Here is a 24,002-nt window from a genome sequence, read left to right on the forward strand (position 1 = left end):
GGTTCCTATAAAAAAGCTTTTTTTTTTTTTTTTTTTTTTTTTAATACAGCTACACTGACCTGATGAACTCGTAAGTAGACTACCCTAGGACAAAACATCTAGGACTCTAGATTCTCTCTGCAGCTTTAACTACTACACAACATATTACTCTTCAGACAAAAAAAAAGGAATTTCCTTCCTAGTTTCACATAGAGCTTTACACAACAGACCAACTAAAGCCAAGAGTGGTTCTAAGCTTTCCTCCAACATTTCAGGTTCTGTCCACTGACTGCCAGACAAAGCCACCAGTGACCTGACCAGACTGCCTGCCCTATCGCTAGTCAGACCTCAGGTCATCTGTGATTTATACATTGATTTACAGCACAAATTCCTTCCAAGAACCAAAGACTTACACAATCATTTACAGCACAAATTCCTTCCAAGAACCAAACCATGCTCACCATCATCATCTTCATCATCATCTGCAGCATTGATTACAACTGGAGGGTGTGTAGGGCTTGGGACATTTTCCGAGTTTTCCACTTTCATCACCCGCCTTAGCTATGGAGAGGGATTGGACTGGACAGAAAGTTTGTTTTGCTGCAGTGACATCTGAGCCACTTTCAAATCATCGTCCGCGGACTCAGGCGGACTTGGCAGTGTAGCTAGAGGAAGAGGAGGATCATCAGTAATATGGCAGTTTAAAACTTTGACCACAATGCACGAAGATGGTAGCTAAGGCAGATAACCTGCACAGACAATGAATTCAGCATCTCCTTTTGCCCATCCCGCCACTGTTTACACCGTGAACAATGACTTGCCTTCAAACAACAACACATCTCCCTACCACCCAGCAGAGGACGAAACAACAGAAAGCAAACTGCAAGGCAAATATCACACAAAGCAGAGAGAAGCTGAGCATGAAAGCAGAAAACAAATACCAGCAGTACAGCAGCAGTACACTCGGTTTAGCTGACCACCTAGGACTGCAGACCTTTTCCTGCACTCACAAATGGACGGTTACCTGATGTCTCCTACACTATTGGCACCCACTAAGTAATATGCAAAATTAATTCTTCAATACTTAAAGAAAAAGGACCTAAACTCACTCTTGCTTGGTGGTAAGAAGACTCCATCGATGTAACGTCCCTTTGCGTGATGAAAAGCACAGTTGGCTTTCTGACAGCCTACTGGCTGCTTCTCCCAGTAGCAGGGAATCTCACCGCGCTTTTTCTGAAGACAGAAAGAAAGACAAGCTCGTGATAACATGCACCTAAGGTTTGCAAAGAGATGCACAGTTCCAGGTCACGACAGCGATAGGGCTGTCACAATACAGTGCTGAAACATCATTCCAAAGGTCAGTTTATCACGGAAGTATAGTATTTCCGGGCATATTCACAAAGTTTGCAGAAGCTGTAACCACTATGCACGTTTAGCCCTGTCATCGTTCAGTTTGAGAAGACAGGCACTCTCAGACATCAGTTTAGGGTGGGTTAAACTAATACACCTAGGATTATACTAGGATTATTCAGAGGGAAAAAGAACATCTTAAATTGCCTACGTTAACTCTATCCAGAACTACTTCTTGGAGACTTCGTTCTTCTGCACCTTTAACTTTCCCCACTGCTTCCTAGCCCAGGCAGCTAGAACAGCATTATCTGAAGGACTCCGGGACACAAGAGACCTGATAGATCATTATCAAGCCTGCTCTCAGGAGGCTAGTACAGCCTGTTTATTACCCCCCTGCTCCAGCAGGTTTTAGCAGTCTAGTTAGCGGTTATTCTGCATCTGTTGAGACAATACTGTCGGCGTCTAATAAAAGAAAATCTTGCTAAGACATACCTAAGGCATTGATTTTATTTCCCTCTCCTTCCTCCCACCCCCTCCCCTGCTAACAGAAACCAGTGTAATTCCAAAGCAAATGACTCTATCCTGCAAAAGCACAATCAGCACACCTACAGCACTGAAAAATGCTTTTGTTGATTTATTTTGAGAACACATCTTTAGGCACTCACGTCAATTTCCATGTGTCTGAATCGGCAGACATTCCTGAAACAACGACCCTCCTGCCACAGCGTGCAGACTGTCTCGTTCCCCAGAGCAGCTTCGCAGTGGCGGAAGGAACAGTTGTCTCCCTGTAACCAAAAGGAAACCAACAAGGAAAATATAGTACAGCCTCAAAAACGTCCATGCTACTGCCTCAGGTTGCTACGATTGAATTCAGAATCTATCTGGTTATCACGTTAACCAAAGACCAGTGTGCCTCCTCCTCCTACTCTACCCCTTCCTGAAAAAAATGAAAAAAAAAAAAAACAAAAACAAAGCAAAGCAAAGCAAAAGAAACCCAGCCATACCTTGGTACAGGTAGAATAGAAATAGAAGTAGCAATCGTCTCCTTGTTTAGACATGCCGACAAGTTCTGATAACAAGCTCGGGTTCTCTCCACAGGGACTTCCTCTGCTCTTGGAGAGAGCTGTCTTCACCCTTGCTTGGGCTGAAAGTCTTCCACTGGCTTGTGATCAGTGAAATCTTCTTTTTAAAAGTAACCCTAAACAAAGTACCAACAAGTGAAAAATAATGAGTAACAAGCATTTTTCCAGCTTTCTTCTGTTCATCAAATTAGTCTCTTGAGGAGAGCAATGCCTTGAAATCAGCTGTTACGGGAACTAACACAATATTAAACTAAAGTTCTGTAAAGCTGCCAGGAGCTTTGTCAGCAAGTGTTCTCTTCCACGTCCTCAATAATATGCCTTGGAGCACACCTGGAAGCCTGAAAATGGAGTCACTTCTTCAAAAACCACCTGATCATACATGCAAGGCAATGATCAACTATGGCTACGAGTAACTTCTACAGAACGCAGTATGACGCATTAAATAGCATGTTCCAGTCACTGTGGGTCTTCGAGTTCACCTACCTGGACAACCTCAGCAAAGTTATTGATCTTCAAAGACTTCCAGTTAACTTCTCCTGGAGGCCGAACCAACACTGAATCCGTGAATTAATGATAAAGGGGTAGGAAGAATTTGCCTCTCCACTTTGCCAAGGGAACCTCTCATCCACAATTCAAACGTAGGATGTGCTTTTAAACAGCTTATAACTAATGGAGGAAGCAAGTCCATCTGAACACTCTCTCAGACTGGAGACAGCCAGGGTTAGTTAGCTCTTCAAAAAATAAAAACCAAAAAAAAACCCCCACAAAACAAAACAAAAACAAAAAAAACCAGTGCATTTAGAGATGAACTCGTGATTCAAAGTGGCTGCAAAAATGAGGATCCATCTTCCACAGCCAGACAATTTGACTTTTTTTTTTTTTTTTTTATTCAAAATTCAGTATGTTCCAATCTCTGGTCTTCAAGATTTCTTCACCTATTAAGAAAACACTAAAACCTTTCCCCGTCTTTATTACCTGTACAGCAAAAAACACACCAGTGCATAGAAATACACAAATGTGCATACGCATACACACATATGTGTTTAGACACACACACGAGGAGTGAGTGATAGAAAGTTAGCGAGAGCGACAGTGGAAATCAGAAGTTTTGCCTTTTTGACACAGAGAGCGCGTAAAAACTCTCTCATTTTGAGGGAACTAGAAAAAAATGGAGGATCTACCAAATATTTTGATGAGTATGCCTTCGAGGCCAATGCTTTATACCATGAGTGATCTGGGGGCCAGCACACAAATATGCATACATATGTACATGCATACAGGATAAACATATCTATACACACAAGCGTGCACAGTATATGTTGTATGGTATCCATATGGAGAACAACTCGTAGCCCTGATCAGACACGTAGAGTTGCAATCAATTAACAGCAGGAAGACAGCAGATCAAGGATACAGCAAGCTTTGAGAGGCAGGGCAATGCTCACTTTGCCAGTGGCATGGCTGCATGATACCAAGAATTTTGAATTAGTTTGATTTTTTGGAAGCAATTTGTTTTCTTTCTGCGCTGTAGCAAATACCACAGGTTTGCCATCACGTGCTGTTCCCTAATCCATATATCCATCATCATCCATTGCTGCAAGATCATGAAAGGTTAGAAAAGATGACTAAGGTCCAATTTAACAGCCAATGATTTTTCAATGACCAGAGCTGCAACAGATTTTATTTAGCCACAAGCAGGTTTTTTTTTCTGATGTGAAGTCAGATATTTTGATTTTTTTTTTAAGACACTAAATGTCATAAAACCTGCAACCAGACCAGATAAAGTTCAAATTAGAGTGATTCTGAATCCTTTCATTAAAATGCTGCACATTTCTGTGCAAATTATTTCTGACTCTTCTGGACAAAAGCGGATGAAATAGTTCTTACAAATTAATAATAAAAGGTTGGAACCTTTTACTCACACAAACACTAGTGAATTTTCCAGGAAGTATTATTTTGGCAGGGAATTTTCCCAAATCTAAAGTAAAGAGGGGAAAAGTTGGGTTCTCGTATTAGTTGTTGGTTTTGACTGCTTGACAAAGGGAATAAAAACAGTAGTTAAGTGCAAGGTTTCCTTCTCTTCTTTAGTATTGAGAGGAATCGTCACTTCCGACCTTTAGCACCTTCAGAAACACGCTTAGTGCCATGCAGATTCCTCTGCATCTACTTCTAAAAATTACTGGTGCTCCTTAACATGGAAGTTGGACTTGAAATCTTTTCCAGATTGAGCTCTTTTGAATGCCCAAGGAGCTCATCATTTTGCTTGTTGCCTTCCATTTTCCTGAACAGACCCAGAACGCTGTTCAGGGTATGAATGGATCTGGTCTAAGGAATGGGAAGAAAGCAAAAACCAAGGATACCTCACAGCCCTAAATGCCATAAAAAGCAGTCTCATTTTAAAAAAGATCTCCAAAGCTTTTTTTTTTTTTTTTTAACTGACATCTGCCAATATGGCGATCCAAGTGCTGAACAGAAACCAACTGAACTAGCCCCTGAAAGCCTGAATAAAAATGAGTAACTCTGGTGCACTCAGCAGGTCTGTAATAGAAGTTGGCAAGAGTTTTAGATTTCTTTTTTCTCCAGGGTGCTAGTAAAGTTTTTGCGTTACGAGATTTTGAACTCTTTTTGTACAAAAGAATTACAGATGCACTACAGTCACGGTAGCTGGGGGTCTGGAAATACATGCCAACAAGTGTCATAAACTTTGCCTTTGCTGAAGGAAGATAACTAGTCCAAAGAAAACCTGTCTAGTTTGTTTTACAGGCTTGTCTTTCTCAGTATGGAACAAACTGACCTCCCTGGTCTAACTTTCCAGTTGGCTATTCTGCCTTTGTCCTGGAGAGAAGAGCAAGAAGGGAACAAAATATTTTTGCACTCCAAAAAATGCATTAGGGAAGGATTATCACACCTACCTAAGGGTAATTTCTTGTTTGTTTATAAAGCACAAAGTCTTTCTCTTGGACAGTCTCTGTTGCTGGCCTGTTTTGTGCCTTCCATTTATAATAAAGGTATTAAAGATGCTTACCCCGTTTTGGTGGTTTTTTTTTTTTTTTAGAACAGTGTAAGCAGACAGTCGGATGACAAGCAAGAAAGAACAGCATAAACTCCTTGTTGTGACCCTGCTTTTCAATCACCCAGCATCAGCCTGGCTGCAAAACAGTCTCCGCTGATTTACCTGCTTGTTAAAGCACCCCACAGGCTGCAAGTGTTGTGTGCTAGGTGTCAAACTATATTTAACGGTGCATAGGTAAACCATTCATCTTCCCATGGTCGAAGCACAGAACAGCCCCCTGCTAGCACAGCTCATCCTTGCTGTAACTGCTTTTAAACCTATTTGTTGGTAAGAAAAGAGCTCAGTACACCACCTTCACAGGGCAAAAATTCACATGGAAGAGCAGAAAAACCCAGAAGTGCTTCCTGAACTTCACGTTACCAACAGCACCATCGGATTTAGATCCTGGCCTGGCATCCAGGATGCACGGCCTGCAAGCACTGCTGCGATGTGGAAGTGCCAAGGCAGGTTTTTGGCCTGCCCTAAAACACTTTTTTTTTTTTTTTTTTTCTTTAACAAACAATACAAAGAGTGTGCCAGGTATGCTGTAATGCCCGTGTGCCAGGTCAATAGAGGATATCCAAACAACAGAGGCGCTTCTCCTAATTTCCCGCGTGAAAACACTTTCACAGCGTTCTTTTCACGAAGAAACCCCTCTCTATCTTCTCCAATGCTCCAGGACCTGCTGCAGCTGCAGCGGCTGCGCTGGTACAACCCGCATCTTTGACAAATCTTTTCAACAGTTCTGCTTTACCTCGGCACAGTTGAGGTCACTCCTCTTCCTCTTCCAGCTGAGGAAGCAGCTTGCGGGCTCTGCCACACGGTCGGTGCAGAAGCGAAAGCTGGGAACACAGCAGTCAAACTCTCACTGCTAACGAAGCCACCAGGGCAGAGGGCTGACACAGACCCGCCAGAGGCGAACCGTACCCGCTCTCCCTCCCAGCTGCGAGGCTCGCCGCAGCAGCCCCGACCCGAAGCGCTCACAGTGCTTTGCTTGGTGATGTCACCGATGAGTCAGAGTCCCCAGATGAGCATCTGCCTTGCCACTCTTTAATGTTGGTGTTGTTTTTTGGTTGGTTGTTTGCTTGCTTTTGAAACTTATGCAGGTTATGGTAAACCTTCAGGTAAACCACAGATCAATGGGGAAGAAGTCCCACACGAGGGAAGGCCGTGCTTTTCTTCCAGGCAATGGCGCATGCTTTAACATGCTGCATTCGACAAAGAAGCTCTCTCCATTTTGCGCAGTGGCAACAGGCACGACTGCAACACACGCACGTGTAGGCAGCACCTGCAGGTCCCAAACCCTTAACCAATTTTTAGATAGCACCAATTTTTTATGTAGTTGCTTTCCCTTCATCCATAACCCCTTTTTTCCTTTCTTTGTATCGGGTGGCTCTCCTCCATTGTTCTCTCTGTCATTTTCCTCCCCAGTGTCTGAGCAGGCACTGGGAATCGTTTCCAGAGGAAGGGTACTGCTGAAGCTACAACATTTACTCTCAGGGAAAAGAGAGTATGTGAAAGAATACATACTTCCTTTCTTTTCCTTTTTTTTTTTTTTAAATCTCTGAAATCAACGCTGCGGCCTGGCAGCAAATAACTATGGGAGTAATGATGATTCCTCATCCTCACTGTAACGTTGTAGTTAATGTCATAAAGAAGCAATTTCCCCAGACAGTGGCCATTTGAGATGGGAAGGGGCAGTAAGAGGAAGTTTTCCTTAGACTAGCTCTTCCCCCAGAACACCTCGCCATCCAGCAACAAATTCAATTCACCTGCTCCGCCTGATCAGTCAAACGCGCGTCCGACTCCAGCACACGCCACAGCGGTGGTTCTGACGTGGTTTGAGAATCACCTATCCGCAGAATATCTCGGGTTTGTACACTCAAATAACGCAGTCTTTTCCAAATAAGGCCCAGAGCTCACACTCCGAGTGCAGCCTAACAACACCAGAGGGCCGGTAGGCTAAACATTCCCATCCTGGCAACAGGACTGACCCGGGCAACAGTAAGCATCCCTTCTGCACTTTCATTGTGAACATCAGCATAAGGAAACAGAGACCTCCTCGATCCAAGTTTGAAGAAACAAACACAAAGGTCACCCAAGAGGGTTGTTTTCAGCAAACTAACGGAGAAATTAAGGTGACAACCGCGTGCATCCAGAGTTAGTCAGATCCCGAAGGCAGTTCCTTTGGGAAACGCAGGAGCAGCGCGCCAGATGACGGCTACCTTACAGCGCACCCCTCAGAGGCACTGCTACGAAAGGAAGGCAGAAGGTTGGAACTCAAAATAACTCGCAAGGCGGGTTAAGGGGGAAGCTTTAATTTCCTGAGCAGAACCTCCCCCCTGAAGGCAGCCCAGGGACTCTTTGCTTCCCTCGGAAGACGGCAGGGACGGAGGGACACAGGGCCAGATGGACGGCCAGACAGCCCAAAAGGCCTGAGCAAGGGCTGCGGAGCGGGAGGGAAGGGCAGGGCAAGGGGAAGGGCGGCCCTGGGCCTGACAGGGCACCTTGGGCCTAACCCCAGGCAGCAGCTCCCCGTCTCACAGGGCCCGCGGGGGGCTGCCTGTAACAGGAGATGCGGGCAGGTAAATTTTACAAGCACTGCATCACAAATACCCTGCAACACCTGAACTATTCACTGGGACAGCCTCCTTCCTCACCTCCTGAAAGCTCCAGCTGGCAAACCAAGGACAAAATGAAAGGCAGATGTGGAGGACCTCGTAAGATACTGTTTTGTTCCCTACGTGCCCACTGCTGGTGACACGTAATGCCTCCTGTTCCCAAACGACATTGGCACGTTACATCTTTACTACATGCTGAAAGGAACTCAGCAACTTGAACACAACTTAGAATTACCCATCCCGGCAGCAGGCTGTCCAGCTGAAGCTGCTTTCGCCAATCAAGTGTGTCATGCTGCCCCTCAAAGGTTTCTTCCTGGGAACGTCTGCTGTGACACTCCTGACGTATTACTTCTCGGAATGGCAGAACTGCGCTGGGTAGGCCCCACAGCAAGACTCGTATTTCTGTCCTTCCCTTTCAGGAAAGGATCTCCCACCTTGAATTTATTAATTTTCATGATGATGATACACAAATTGAAGTTTTGAAAAACTGAATGCTGATTAACAGATTTCTAGCACAGCCTGTGCATCAAAATTCATTTCTCTCCATTTAGGTAATCTTAGTTTCTGAGTTACAGTTACAGTCAAAATTTTTCTTCTTCGATTTTTTTCTTTTTCTTTTTTTTTTTTTTTTGTGATCAGAAAAACGAGGGGACTGGCTGTCCCAAGTCAGCCGGGGAACTTCTCTTTGGTCGATGCATCAAGGAACTCAGCTCTCTTGGGGAAACTTAAATAGAAAAGACAGATCTCCAAACGGATAAAAAAAATAAATCAAATGATAAAAACCCAACCGACACATCTGATACCCCAGCTTATTGAACAGCACAAGGGTTTAATCTACAGGCTCTGTCCAAAGCAGCAAGAAGTGACAGATTTAATCTGAACCAGTTGCCCGCTCTCACTCTCTGATCTGGAGACGTTATTGGACAAGCATGCGTAGCAGTAACACTTGTAAACACTGGGTTACTGCACCACAGCCCTGAATCCCTCACGGGCCCACTAAGATACTTTTACTGACTGATCCACAATAAGCACTCCCAAAAAGATTCTCAACAAGTTAAACCCTGTTTAGAAAGAATCTGAGGAACCTGTCACTGCAGCAACAAAGGGCTGCAATTGCATGCAAAATCTCCAACACCCTCCTTAGCACCCTGCTAGCTCAAGGACTGTGTGGGGCTTCCGTGCCCTGAACGAGTCCACCCTGGCCACATAATGCAGATGTAATGGTCAAGAAAGCACATAGCATTATCGAAACTTATCAGATCCACAGCAAAAAGAAAAGCCCACGCTTCTATATTTCTCCTCCTTCTCCATTCACAGAAGGAAGAGACTGAAAACAAGCAGATTTGTGGTTTACATTTACAGTTAATGTGAAAAATGGCTATTTGTGAAATACATCACGTATTGTTTCAAGCTACAAACAACTCGCTCCCACAAAGGAAGGACTTTTGACCTCAGCATGCAACCCCAGTTACAAATAACTTCCTATCTACCAGCGGGCCGCGTTCCCCTGGCACTCAGTCACTCCGCAGCACGGCAGCCACCTTTGTTCTAAGGATGGCAAATTCTACTTAGAAACGCTCTGTAGAAGAGTGATGCTGTCCCCTTTTAACACGATCCGGCCTGCAGCACAGAGAAGGGAAAGAGGGGATTAGAGAGAGCCCAGAACCTGAGAATAATCTCGTGTTTTCAGAAAGTGTTTCGTGTGGTTGAGCAGGGTTTTGCCCATCACGCAGAGTGCAGGCCGCCTGGTATTACACGTTTCAAAGACCAGAACTGGTCTCAGGCAGGGACAGATTCTCCTTCATTCAGCAAAATCAGCAGCTCAAAAATCATCAGGGACAGAGATGTAGCCAGGAATTGCTCACTGAACTTCAACAGCAAGGCTCGTCACACGGTTGGTACCTCTCAGTGCTGCTACCTAGAAGGCTCACCCGGGCAGGTTTCAGACCGCGCGTCACTCGGGTTGCACAGACACACGACACACCCAGCTGTTTCCTTGATTTTGTCTTGGAGTGAATCTCCTCTGCGTCGTCCAGCGCCAAATTCACGTACTCGTCAAAGCCCTAGAAATCGGCAACAGTGGCAATTAGTTCAGCAACAACACGAACCATCATCAGCTTTGCTGAGCCAGGCTGGACAATGAAGACTAATTGTTAGAGAAGCACGATTTCTTTTTTCCCTTGGGCTAGTTTTTCTTGACAAGAAAAAATAGGATTGTGAATGAGGGAAAACAAACTAACGACGTAACGTGGGGTCGTGCTGACACTCACGATGATGCAGCCTTCTATCCGCACGTTCACTTGCTCAGCCACACCTGGATCCTCGAGCTCTGCAGAACGAAGGAGGAGAGTAAATTGGAACACAAACACCGCGAGCAGTTTTGTTCTCTCTCGTGTGTTCAGAAATACCCGCTAACCATAGCCGCTAGAGCTCCCAAACACTCCAAGGAGCAACTCTCAGGGGCAGTTTCAATTAACAGTCTGACATTTTAGAGTCTTATATGACTGGGTGAATACTACACGTTTGCTGAAGGACACGTTTCCAGTCACAAGGGAACACTCCTGCACGCCCGGCTGCACGATCCCACTCCCGTTAACACGAGGGCGAAACGCCGGGCTGCGCAGCAGCTCCTTGTACCCACCAGCACGCCGCACAGCTCTCCATTCCCCACAAACCTGCCCCGAGCAACGGGTGGGAGCCGAAAACTCAGCGAGGGAGATCCCCGGACCCTCCCCGCTCCCCCCACCCCCCCCAAATCCCCATCCCCATCCCCTCCCCGTCCTCTCCCCGCGCTACTCACGCTCTGCAGGTAGCGGAAGATGAGGTTCTGGGGCGCTGCGTGAAGGGCTCAGCACGGGGACAAGAGCTCCAGGCCCGGGACAAGGCCTCAGGACAAGGCCTCAAACCCTGCAACGAGGCCCCAGGGCCCCGGGACAAGGCCTCAAGGCCCGGGCCGAGACCCCTGAGGCCGGGGCCGCCCCCCACCCGCTCCCCCGTCGCTCCCCGGCCGCAGGAAGGCTACGATGGGCTGCACCATCACCTTCTGCACCTTCTGGTCCTGCCCGCGGTACGCCATGGCTGCCGCCGCCTCGCTGCTCCCGCCGCCCCTGCTGGGCCGCCTCCGGAAGTCCCTGAGGCCGGGCGGGAGCGCGCAAGGGACGCTGGGATGCTGGAGGAGCGTGGGGGGCCGCTCTAGCAGGCCGGGAGGACCGCGTCTCTATGGTTGCAGGCAGGGGTCCCTGCGCTAGCTTTATTGGCGAGCAGCGAGGCTGGGGGGGGGAGGGGGGCAAGACAGCCTTAAATAAAATACAAATATAAAAAGTGTTATAAATGGCTGAGTCCCAAATAGGATTACAATCAAAGTTTACAATTTATTAAACGAATAGAGGCAAGCAAGCAGCGCTGGGTGCGCCGGGAGTCTCTGCTCCCCCAGGACGCACGCCTGTTACGTAAGGCGGCTGGTTTTGATGCTCCCAGGCTAATACATATTCATTGCTACTTCGAGAAGAGGCAGGGTTATTAGAATTGGTTTCCGGAATCCGAAACCCCTCCCAGGGGCGCCTGCGTACCAGTCTCTGGTGGTCTCTCGGGGCTTGCTCGGGCTGAATGCTGGTTGTCTTCCTCTCAGGCTTTTGTCCTTCAATTGTCCTTCAGCTCCCCCTTCCTCCTCGTTTGGGAGCCTCTGCGCCGGATTTCAGAAACTCTAGCAACATCCCCTGCAGTAGTCAGCACTTTTCCCTAAAAACCCCTTTGTTCTCTTATCACCTAGACCCGGGCCTCGATGGTAACCCTTCAAATCCCTTAGTGACACGAATTGCTGGACCATTCCTTACAAAAGGAAGGATAAAATATGTAGAGGAGCAATGGCACCCGCGAAAGCCCGGCGCCGCGGGCAGAGGCAGCGAAGGTTGACGGCAGAACAGTGCTCGGTTTGAACACGGAGAGGGAAAGCGAGGGGAAGGTGGCCGAAGCCGGCCGCAGTCTCTGAGCTCTCCTCCTCCTGATTGTTTTCTCTCAAAGCCATTTCTGTCTGTGTGCGGGCACCCGGAGCCGGCAGAAGTCCCCGTGAAGTCCTTCGGCAGGACGGAGGGCTGTGTGGGCTCCAGTGAGAGAGGGAGTTAGGAGAATCTTATCAAGTAGAGATAGAGCGCTGACAGCGTTAAACTAGGATGCTACTTAGTGTCTTTGCTAACTATGGTGCATTGTGCCAATTAACTAAAGCAAGAAGCCTTGGGCCCCTTACCAAGGTCAGTCTCCTAATAAGAGAGTGAGCCTGTCTTAAGAAACTGGGAGAAACTGGTCCTGCAGATGGACAAGAGCCAAGGAGCAACTGAGTCTGCGCAAAGACAAGAGGTCAACTAGCGGTGACGAGGAAGAGTCATCAATCTTCATGCCCACGACCTCCCGTGCTGCCCAGCGCTGAATAAACATACCTACTTTACAATCTCACTGATTGTGGAGTCCCTTTTCCGCAAGTCACTAGCAGCGGTTTCTTCCGCAGAGGTTTTCCCAGAGCCGCTTCAAAGCTTCCCTCGCGGAGCTGGGGCGTCGCAGGGGGTCGTCAAAGCACGCACACACACACACACACACACACACAGGCGTTGTTGTCCAAACAGAAAGTATTTACAACAAATTCGACAAGCGGTTTTCCTCTGCCAGCAGCAAATGCCTGAGGGCCCCTACAGCTTCACAAATCATAGCACAAAGAGCCTAAAGTTCCTCTAAAATTTAGGGAAATGATTCAAAATAGATCTGCTAGGGGAAAACGATCACTGGCGGCAGGGTACACAATACACGCGAGTCTCAGCTCTCCTCCGCAGGGTCAGTGCCCACGCCCAAGTGCGACGCTGATGGCACCCGAACATTTGCTGTAGCAGGCAGCAGAGCCAGCAGCTCAGGGGAGCAATTTTAAAAACCAGGAGGCACTTAAACCAACCCTTAATTGACCCAGTTACTGCAGGAGAGTCCCGACTACTCGCCCTGGAGTCCTACTGTCACCAGCAAAAAGCACCAACCAAAGCTTGGGGGAACTTTGGTACAGCACAAGAGAAGGGAGTGGGGGTAGCGTAGCCGTATCGCAGAGCTGCTGCTTTTCACACCATTTTATCATCCCTGATAATTGAAAGTAAGGCCGGGTGGGCTGACCCCACCACCACCACTCCTGGCAGCATGTTTGGTCCACAACGCTAGAATAATTATTTTGCTCCCTCCCGCCCCTACAGCTTCATCATCTGAAAAGATTACAGTCAAAACAATGGCATACACAAATAAAAGTCAAGAGTTGACATAGTAACTCCGGGATTTGGGTATCAACTGTCCGAGAAATCAGAACACCCAGGCTTCACAATGTGCCCAACATCGAGCTGTGCCAAGGGGGGCGGAAGGAAGAAGCTTTCCGTTTAAGCCTTCAGAGCATCGCTCCATCACTACGTCAATTCACAGCCACCACAGCGTGCCGATGGACATCTTTCTGTGCCAAAAGAAACAAGTGCTTTGTCCTCTTGATATCAAAGGTAGCCACCTATAGTTACGGAACCATGCACAAGACCTTAACTCTGACCAGCAGGAAAACTTAGGACAACTGAGTGCAGATCCTGCCAATTTCTACCAGTTCCAACTGTGCTTTAAGTCTCATTGCAAAGCCTCAGTTAGAAAAAGGATCACCTCAGGGTATCCAACAAGAAGAAGAGTTGTTTTCTTTTTTTTCTTTTTTTTTTTTTTTTTAAATATACCATAGGACTATGCAGTTCAATCATCAATCATCTTGGAAAGCTCAAGGAGGAGGTCATCCTCATCCTTCCCTGGGTCCAAGTCGAGCTCGGCTTCCAGTATGCCGTCTGAGAGTTCCCAAAGTAGCATCTCTAAATCCTCGTCTACAGATACGGGCGCGTTGCCTGTGGAACTCAGCCGGCGTGTCCTTGCTTCTTCTAGCTGGGAAGAAGCTGAAGTCGAGCTTGAGAACTCCATTGGCTCCACGGATTCTGCCTGGCTTCCAAGATGTGCTTCAGGTCTTGGCAGAGCAAGGAAGAGAACAATCAGTATATGCCATTTCTTAATGGGAAATCCCTTTTCTGCAAACCGGCTCTTAAAACCGTAGCCAACCCCTCCTGCACTTCAATCTTACCCAGGGATTGTTATTCAATTAACCCAGGGCTACATTTAGAGCCCAATATATTAGCAGGTACATTTTTCAGTTTGGGGGTTTCTCTGTGAAGCCAGAGCACCCGGAGTCTAGCAAAGATGGGAAACCAACATGGCCTCCCGGAAGCCCAGTGTCCGAGAACTACATCTCCCGGCATGCTCTGGGAAAACAATATGGACTCCCGGAAACCCGGTGGCCAAGAACTACATTTCCCAGCACTCCCCAGAAAATTGAGCCTCGCACCTTGCCGTAGGACGCCATTTTTTGCTCTGTTACATTACCGGTTTCGTGTTTATGGAGGGTTTTCCCGCCGTTTTGGGGGGTTTCCCCTCAATTTCGGGTTTTCAGCTCTCCATTTCAGAGTTCTTCCCCGCAATTTTGGGGTTCCTTCCCCTAATTTGGTGCTTCGCCCCCCCCCCACTTTTGGGGTTCCCCCTCCATTTTGGGGATTCCCCCCAATTCCAAGCCCCCCACAATTTTGGAGGCCCCCACCATCCTTTCTTGGCCTGCCACCCTAATATTAAGGTTCTTTCCCCCAATGTTGGGGTTCTCACCACATGTTTGAGGTTCCTTCCCTTAATTTGGGGCTTAGCTCCCCGGGATCTGGGGCTTTAACCCCAATTTTGGGGGTCCCCCCCAAGTTTGGGGATTCCTCCCCAGGTCTGGGGGGGGTCCACATTCAATTCTGGAATTTCACACTTCCATTTAAGTCTTCTTCCCCCCAATTTGGGGGTTCACCCACCCAATTTTGGGGGTTCCTCCCCTAATTTGGGGGGACCCGACCAATTTTGGGGGTCCCCCCCAATTGTAGAGTCCCCCACCCTCCTTTTTTGGGTTCCCCCCTAATATTAAAGAGTTCTTCCGCCCAATTTTGGGGGACCCCACAATTTGGCCGTTCCTTCCCCTAACTTTGGGCTTCAACCCTTCGATTTTGGGGGGGGCTCCCCCCCTCTTATTTTGGCCTTCCGCCCTAATATTAGGCCTAACCCCTAAGAACCTTGACCCCTAAGCCTATGGCAACCACGGATCTAACCCTAACCCCTACCCCAACAAACCCTAGAAACCCTAACCCTAAAAACCCTTGCAGCCCTAACCCGATAAAATTTACCACACTAAACCCCTGAAGACTGTTCTGGGGGGTCCACATTCAATTCTGGAATTTCACACTTCCATTTAAGTGTTCTTCCCCCCCAATACGGGGGTTCGCCCACCCAATTTTGGGGGTTCCTCCCCTAATTGGGGGGGACACAACCAATTTTGGGGGGGACACAACCAATTTTGGGGGGGACACAACCAATTTTAGAGTCCCCCACCCTCCTTTTTTGGGTTTCCCCCAATATTAAGAGCTCTTCCGCTCAATTTTGGGGGACCCCACAATTTTGACGTTCCTTCCCCTAACTTTGGGCTTCAACCCTTCAATTTTGGGTGGGCTCCTCCCCTCTTATTTTGGCCTTCCGCCCTAATATTAGGCCTAACCCCTAAGAACCTTGACCCCTAACCCTATGGCAACCACGGATCTAACCCTAACCCCTACCCCAACAAACCCTAGAAACCCTAACCCTAAAAACCCTTACAGCCCTAACCCGATAAAATTTACCACACTAAACCCCTGAAGACTGTTCTGGGGGGTCCACATCCAATTCTGGAATTTCACACTTCCATTTAAGTCTTCTTCCCCCCAATTTGGGGGTTCGCCCACCCAATTTTGGGGGTTCCTCCCCTAATTTGGGGGGGACACAACCGATTTTAGAGTCCCCCACCCTCCTTTTTTGGGTTCCCCCCTAATATTAAAAGTTCTTCCGCCCAATTTTGGGGGACCCCACAATTTTGACGTTCCTTCCCCTAACTTGGGGCTTCAACCCTTCAATTTTGGGGGGGGCTCCCACCCTCTTATTTTGGCCTTCCGCCCTAATATTAGGCCTAACCCCTAAGAACCTTGACCCCTAACGCTATGGCAACCACGGATCTAACCCTAACCCCTACCCCAACAAACCCTAGAAACCCTAACCCTAAAAACCCTTACAGCCCTAACCCGATAAAATTTACCACACTAAACCCCTGAAGACTGTTCTGGGGGGTCCACATTCAATTCTGGAATTTCACACTTCCACTTAGGTGTTCTGCCCCCCCAATATGGGGGTTCGCCCACCCAATTTTGGGGGTTCCTCCCTTAATTGGGGGGGACACAACCAATTTTGGGGGGGACACAACCAATTTGGGGGGGTCCCCCCAATTTTAGAGTCCCCCACCCTCCTTTTTTGGGTTTCCCCCAATATTAAGAGCTCTTCCGCCCTATTTTGGGGGACCCCACAATTTTGACGTTTCTTCCCCTAAATTGGGGCTTCGACCCTTCAATTTTGGGGGGGGCTCCCCCCTTAGTTTGGCCTTCCACCCTAATATTGGGCCTTACCCCTAAGAACCCTGACCCCTAACACTACGGCTCCCACGGATCTAACCCTAACCCCTACCCCAAAAAACCCTAGAAACCCTAACCCTAAAAACCCTTACAGTCCTAACCCGATAAAATTTACCACACTAGACCTACGCCTAAAAGCCCTAACCCTAAAAATTAAGACCCTCTAAACCCTAACCCAAAACGTAAAGATTCTCAAAGCCCTAACGCTGGAGACCCTAACCTTAAAAAAAAAAAAAATAAGACCTTAAAACCCTAACCCTAAATACCTGACCATAACTAAAACCCTAAGACCCTAACCCTAAAAACCCTATCAACACTAAAACCACAAAATACTTTAAAACCTTAACACACTAACCCCCAAACCCTAACCCTTATAACTCCAACCCTAACAACCTTAAAATCCTAACCCTAAACCCTGGAAACCCTAACCCTGAAACCCAACCCTAGTGCCTTAGCCCTGAAACCTTAAAACCCTAACACCTTATTAGAAACACTCTGTAACCAATACCATAGGCTCAGGCAAGTATCTCAGTGAGGTAGCATTTTTATTCACGATTGCAATGGCAGGCGTCCCACAAGCCACCTACTAGTTCCATAACACAGTTTATATAATTTTTTTTTTCCTCTCGGTGACCAGGACCCTCCCCAGTTTCCCCATTGACTGGGTAATCCATGTTCACGATCTATCCAGTGCTTCACAGAAAATACACAGCTGCTGGCCTGTTACTAGTCAATTTTATTTTTTTCTTGACTGTTTTCCTCTTTGAGGTGGTAATGTTTCTTACGCCGTGATTTCCACCCAATTGCTCTAAGGATTCTGGTTGTCTGCATTTTACAAGGTTGTCTGTTAAGCTTTCTTATCACTGCAAGCATATATCAATACCACCCTCCTTCCCTCTAAACGATGTAACTCTGTGCAAAAACATTTTTATTCCCACAACCTTGATCCCCTTACCCTAAAATCCTTATTCTCTTTAACCCTAACAACTCTAACCACAACCCTAACCCTTCATATCAAACCCCCGACGCTAATGACACTGACTAATGATCCAAACCCCAAGCCCCAGGCAACCAACAAAGAAACAGACACAAAGCTGAAAACTACAAAAAAGGCAAAACCCTGGATACAGACCCCAAATCACAAACACGCTACCAAAATGCTACAGAAAAGCCCCAGACGCAGGCCCCAAGCACTACAGCTAGGCCCCAGAAGCTCTAGACACATCCCAAAGCCAAAATGCGATCCCCAAACACTACAGAAAAGCCCCCAAACACCAGACACAGGCTGCAGAAGTCTACAAGCAGGCCCCAGCCACACCCGGATGCAGACCCCAACTGTCCACAAGCAGCTCCCAACCCACCCCCCCCCCATGAACTGGACCCCCCCCCACCACCACCCAGATGCATGCCCCAGGCCCCAGGCCTCAGCCCCAGCCCCCACACCCCAGACTCAGGCCCCAAAGGTGTACAACCAGCTCCCAACTGCCCCCCTCAAAGGGAGGCCCCAAAGCCTGCCAGAGGACCCTAGAGCGTACAAGCAGCTCCCAACCCCCCCGGCACAGGCCCCAACCCCCCCCCAGACACAGGCCCCAAAGGTGTACAAGCAACTCCCCATCCTCCCCAGAGGCACGCCCCAAAGGTGTACAAACAGCCCCAACCCCCCAAGACCCAGACCCCTACAGCGTAGAAGCAGCTCCCAACCCCATGCCCCCAAGGCACATGCCCCAACCCCTCCCCCAAGGCAGGCCCTAACAGTGTACAAGCAGCTCCCACCCCCCCCCAGACGCAGGCCCCAAAGGTGTACAAGCAGGCCCCTACAGTATACAAGCAGCTCACAACCACCCCCCCAAAGGCAGGCCCCAAGCCCCTCCAGATGCAAGCCCGAAAGGTTAAAACCAGCTCCAACCCCCTAACCCCCCCCGCCCCGCGCAGACGCAGGCCCCAAAGGTGTACAAGCAGCTCCCAACCCCTCCAAGGCAGGCCCCAAAAGTGTACAGGCAGGCCCCTACAGTGTAGAAACGCTCCAACCCCCCCCGCTTCCACCTCGAGGGAGGCCCTCCCCCCCCAGTATACACGAAGCTCCCAACCCCCTCTCAGAGGAATGCCTAAAAAAGTATACAAGCAGCTCCTAACACCCCCCACCCCCCCCCCCCAAAAGAGGCAGTCCCCAAAGGTGTACAAGCAGGCCCTCAAATCCCTTAGGTGTACAAGCAGGCCCTTCAAATCCCTTAGCCCCTGCGCCAGCTTTATTGGCGAGCAGCGAGGCTGGGGGGGGAGGGGGGCAAGACAGCCTTAAATAAAATAGAAATATAAAAAGTGTTATAAATGGCTGTTATAAATCCAAATAGGATTACAATCAAAGTTTACAATTTATTAAACGAATAGAGGCAAGCAAGCAGCGCTGGGTGCGCCGGGAGTCTCTGCTCCCCCAGGACGCACGCCTGTTACGTAAGGCGGCTGGTTTTGATGCTCCCAGGCTAATACATATTCATTACTACTTCGAGAAGAGGCAGGGTTATTAGAATTGGTTTCTGGAATCCGAAACCCCTCCCAGGGGCGCCTGCGTACCAGTCTCTGGTGGTCTCTCGGGGCTTGCTCGGGCTGAATGCTGGTTGTCTTCCTCTCAGGCTTTTGTCCTTCAATTGTCCTTCAGCTCCCCCTTCCTCCTCGTTTGGGAGCCTCTGCGCCGGATTTCAGAAACTCTAGCAACATCCCCTGCAGTAGTCAGCACTTTTCCCTAAAAACCCCTTTGTTCTCTTATCACCTAGACCCGGGCCTCGATGGTAACCCTTCAAATCCCTTAGTGACACGAATTGCTGGACCATTCCTTACAAAAGGAAGGATAAAATATGTAGAGGAGCAATGGCACCTGCGAAAGCCCGGCGCCGCGGGCAGAGGCAGCGAAGGTTGACGGCAGAACAGTGCTCGGTTTGAACACGGAGAGGGAAAGCGAGGGGAAGGTGGCCGAAGCCGGCCGCAGTCTCTGAGCTCTCCTCCTCCTGATTGTTTTCTCTCAAAGCCATTTCTGTCTGTGTGCGGGCACCCGGAGCCGGCAGAAGTCCCCGTGAAGTCCTTCGGCAGGACGGAGGGCTGCGTGGGCTCCAGTGAGAGAGGGAGTTAGGAGAATCTTATCAAGTAGAGATAGAGCGCTGACAGCGTTAAACTAGGATGCTACTTAGTGTCTTTGCTAACTATGGTGCATTGTGCCAATTAACTAAAGCAAGAAGCCTTGGGCCCCTTACCAAGGTCAGTCTCCTAATAAGAGAGTGAGCCTGTCTTAAGAAACTGGGAGAAACTGGTCCTGCAGATGGACAAGAGCCAAGGAGCAACTGAGTCTGCGCAAAGACAAGAGGTCAACTAGCGGTGACGAGGAAGAGTCATCAATCTTCATGCCCACGACCTCCCGTGCTGCCCAGCGCTGAATAAACATACCTACTTTACAATCTCACTGATTGTGGAGTCCCTTTTCCGCAAGTCACTAGCAGCGGTTTCTTCCGCAGAGGTTTTCCCAGAGCCGCTTCAAAGCTTCCCTCGCGGAGCTGGGGCGTCGCAGGGGGTCGTCAAAGCACGCACACACACACACACACACACACACACACACACACAGGCATTGTTGTCCAAACAGAAAGTATTTACAACAAATTCGACAAGCGGTTTTCCTCTGCCAGCAGCAAATGCCTGAGGGCCCCTACAGCTTCACAAATCATAGCACAAAGAGCCTAAAGTTCCTCTAAAATTTAGGGAAATGATTCAAAATAGATCTGCTAGGGGAAAACGATCACTGGCGGCAGGGTACACAATACACGCGAGTCTCAGCTCTCCTCCGCAGGGTCAGTGCCCACGCCCAAGTGCGACGCTGATGGCACCCGAACATTTGCTGTAGCAGGCAGCAGAGCCAGCAGCTCAGGGGAGCAATTTTAAAAACCAGGAGGCACTTAAACCAACCCTTAATTGACCCAGTTACTGCAGGAGAGTCCCGACTACTCGCCCTGGAGTCCTACTGTCACCAGCAAAAAGCACCAACCAAAGCTTGGGGGAACTTTGGTACAGCACAAGAGAAGGGAGTGGGGGTAGCGTAGCCGTATCGCAGAGCTGCTGCTTTTCACACCATTTTATCATCCCTGATAATTGAAAGTAAGGCCGGGTGGGCTGACCCCACCACCACCACTCCTGGCAGCATGTTTGGTCCACAACGCTAGAATAATTATTTTGCTCCCTCCCGCCCCTACAGCTTCACCATCTGAAAAGATTACAGTCAAAACAATGGCATACACAAATAAAAGTCAAGAGTTGACATAGTAACTCCGGGATTTGGGTATCAACTGTCCGAGAAATCAGAACACCCAGGCTTCACAATGTGCCCAACATCGAGCTGTGCCAAGGGGGGCGGAAGGAAGAAGCTTTCCGTTTAAGCCTTCAGAGCATCGCTCCATCACTACGTCAATTCACAGCCACCACAGCGTGCCGATGGACATCTTTCTGTGCCAAAAGAAACAAGTGCTTTGTCCTCTTGATATCAAAGGTAGCCACCTATAGTTACGGAACCATGCACAAGACCTTAACTCTGACCAGCAGGAAAACTTAGGACAACTGAGTGCAGATCCTGCCAATTTCTACCAGTTCCAACTGTGCTTTAAGTCTCATTGCAAAGCCTCAGTTAGAAAAAGGATCACCTCAGGGTATCCAACAAGAAGAAGAGTTGTTTTCTTTTTTTTCTTTTTTTTTTTTTTTTTTAAATATACCATAGGACTATGCAGTTCAATCATCAATCATCTTGGAAAGCTCAAGGAGGAGGTCATCCTCATCCTTCCCTGGGTCCAAGTCGAGCTCGGCTTCCAGTATGCCGTCTGAGAGTTCCCAAAGTAGCATCTCTAAATCCTCGTCTACAGATACGGGCGCGTTGCCTGTGGAACTCAGCCGGCGTGTCCTTGCTTCTTCTAGCTGGGAAGAAGCTGAAGTCGAGCTTGAGAACTCCATTGGCTCCACGGATTCTGCCTGGCTTCCAAGATGTGCTTCAGGTCTTGGCAGAGCAAGGAAGAGAACAATCAGTATATGCCATTTCTTAACGGGAAATCCCTTTTCTGCAAACCGGCTCTTAAAACCGTAGCCAACCCCTCCTGCACTTCAATCTTACCCAGGGATTGTTATTCAATTAACCCAGGGCTACATTTAGAGCCCAATATATTAGCAGGTACATTTTTCAGTTTGGGGGTTTCTCTGTGAAGCCAGAGCACCCGGAGTCTAGCAAAGATGGGAAACCAACATGGCCTCCCGGAAGCCCAGTGTCCGAGAACTACATCTCCCGGCATGCTCTGGGAAAACAATATGGACTCCCGGAAACCCGGTGGCCAAGAACTACATTTCCCAGCACTCCCCAGAAAATTGAGCCTCGCACCTTGCCGTAGGACGCCATTTTTTGCTCTGTTACATTACCGGTTTCGTGTTTATGGAGGGTTTTCCCGCCGTTTTGGGGGGTTTCCCCTCAATTTCGGGTTTTCAGCTCTCCATTTCAGAGTTCTTCCCCGCAATTTTGGGGTTCCTTCCCCTAATTTGGTGCTTCGCCCCCCCCCCACTTTTGGGGTTCCCCCTCCATTTTGGGGATTCCCCCCAATTCCAAGCCCCCCACAATTTTGGAGGCCCCCACCATCCTTTCTTGGCCTGCCACCCTAATATTAAGGTTCTTTCCCCCAATGTTGGGGTTCTCACCACATGTTTGAGGTTCCTTCCCTTAATTTGGGGCTTAGCTCCCCGGGATCTGGGGCTTTAACCCCAATTTTGGGGGTCCCCCCCAAGTTTGGGGATTCCTCCCCAGGTCTGGGGGGGGTCCACATTCAATTCTGGAATTTCACACTTCCATTTAAGTCTTCTTCCCCCCAATTTGGGGGTTCACCCACCCAATTTTGGGGGTTCCTCCCCTAATTTGGGGGGACCCGACCAATTTTGGGGGTCCCCCCCAATTGTAGAGTCCCCCACCCTCCTTTTTTGGGTTCCCCCCTAATATTAAAGAGTTCTTCCGCCCAATTTTGGGGGACCCCACAATTTGGCCGTTCCTTCCCCTAACTTTGGGCTTCAACCCTTCGATTTTGGGGGGGGCTCCCCCCCTCTTATTTTGGCCTTCCGCCCTAATATTAGGCCTAACCCCTAAGAACCTTGACCCCTAAGCCTATGGCAACCACGGATCTAACCCTAACCCCTACCCCAACAAACCCTAGAAACCCTAACCCTAAAAACCCTTGCAGCCCTAACCCGATAAAATTTACCACACTAAACCCCTGAAGACTGTTCTGGGGGGTCCACATTCAATTCTGGAATTTCACACTTCCATTTAAGTGTTCTTCCCCCCCAATACGGGGGTTCGCCCACCCAATTTTGGGGGTTCCTCCCCTAATTGGGGGGGACACAACCAATTTTGGGGGGGACACAACCAATTTTGGGGGGGACACAACCAATTTTAGAGTCCCCCACCCTCCTTTTTTGGGTTTCCCCCAATATTAAGAGCTCTTCCGCTCAATTTTGGGGGACCCCACAATTTTGACGTTCCTTCCCCTAACTTTGGGCTTCAACCCTTCAATTTTGGGTGGGCTCCTCCCCTCTTATTTTGGCCTTCCGCCCTAATATTAGGCCTAACCCCTAAGAACCTTGACCCCTAACCCTATGGCAACCACGGATCTAACCCTAACCCCTACCCCAACAAACCCTAGAAACCCTAACCCTAAAAACCCTTACAGCCCTAACCCGATAAAATTTACCACACTAAACCCCTGAAGACTGTTCTGGGGGGTCCACATCCAATTCTGGAATTTCACACTTCCATTTAAGTCTTCTTCCCCCCAATTTGGGGGTTCGCCCACCCAATTTTGGGGGTTCCTCCCCTAATTTGGGGGGGACACAACCGATTTTAGAGTCCCCCACCCTCCTTTTTTGGGTTCCCCCCTAATATTAAAAGTTCTTCCGCCCAATTTTGGGGGACCCCACAATTTTGACGTTCCTTCCCCTAACTTGGGGCTTCAACCCTTCAATTTTGGGGGGGGCTCCCACCCTCTTATTTTGGCCTTCCGCCCTAATATTAGGCCTAACCCCTAAGAACCTTGACCCCTAACGCTATGGCAACCACGGATCTAACCCTAACCCCTACCCCAACAAACCCTAGAAACCCTAACCCTAAAAACCCTTACAGCCCTAACCCGATAAAATTTACCACACTAAACCCCTGAAGACTGTTCTGGGGGGTCCACATTCAATTCTGGAATTTCACACTTCCACTTAGGTGTTCTGCCCCCCCAATATGGGGGTTCGCCCACCCAATTTTGGGGGTTCCTCCCTTAATTGGGGGGGACACAACCAATTTTGGGGGGGACAC

At 48.7% G+C, this 24,002-nt stretch overlaps 1 protein-coding gene and 1 long non-coding RNA gene across 5 annotated transcripts; one reads left to right on the forward strand and one right to left on the reverse strand.

Annotated features, from left to right (window-relative positions):
- Window positions 1-21: 21 nt before the first annotated feature.
- Window positions 22-16,244, reverse strand: LOC310891698 (zinc finger CCCH domain-containing protein 11A-like). 4 transcript variants are annotated; one of them, XM_083853933.1, is made up of 8 exons: window positions 10,885-14,384; window positions 10,355-10,413; window positions 10,016-10,147; window positions 2,895-9,704; window positions 2,334-2,527; window positions 1,995-2,114; window positions 1,089-1,212; window positions 22-644 (listed from the first exon to the last, which is right to left on the reverse strand). In XM_083853933.1, the coding sequence occupies exons 5-8, from the start codon at window positions 2,385-2,387 to the stop codon at window positions 541-543; spliced, it is 402 nt and encodes a 133-aa protein (XP_083710059.1). In that variant the 5' UTR covers window positions 2,388-2,527; window positions 2,895-9,704; window positions 10,016-10,147; window positions 10,355-10,413; window positions 10,885-14,384; the 3' UTR covers window positions 22-540. The 4 variants fall into 4 exon arrangements, 1 of the variants encoding a protein (XP_083710059.1); XR_014577683.1 differs by lacking the exons at window positions 22-644; window positions 1,089-1,212; window positions 1,995-2,114; window positions 2,334-2,527; window positions 2,895-9,704 and having other exon boundaries at window positions 9,711-10,147; window positions 11,125-15,427; XR_014577681.1 differs by lacking the exons at window positions 22-644; window positions 1,089-1,212; window positions 1,995-2,114; ... (1 more) ...; window positions 2,895-9,704; window positions 10,355-10,413 and having other exon boundaries at window positions 9,711-10,147; window positions 11,125-16,244.
- Window positions 16,245-18,797: 2,553 nt separating this feature from the next.
- LOC310891697 lies at window positions 18,798-21,379 on the forward strand. Its single transcript, XR_014577680.1, has 2 exons — window positions 18,798-19,198; window positions 19,270-21,379. It is a non-coding gene; the product is annotated as an uncharacterized lncRNA (long non-coding RNA).
- The last annotated feature ends 2,623 nt before the right edge of the window (window positions 21,380-24,002 follow it).

This window comes from Anser anser (assembly GCF_964211835.1).
Source record: "Anser anser genome assembly, contig: HAP1_SCAFFOLD_163, whole genome shotgun sequence".
NCBI lineage: Eukaryota > Metazoa > Chordata > Aves > Anseriformes > Anatidae > Anser > Anser anser.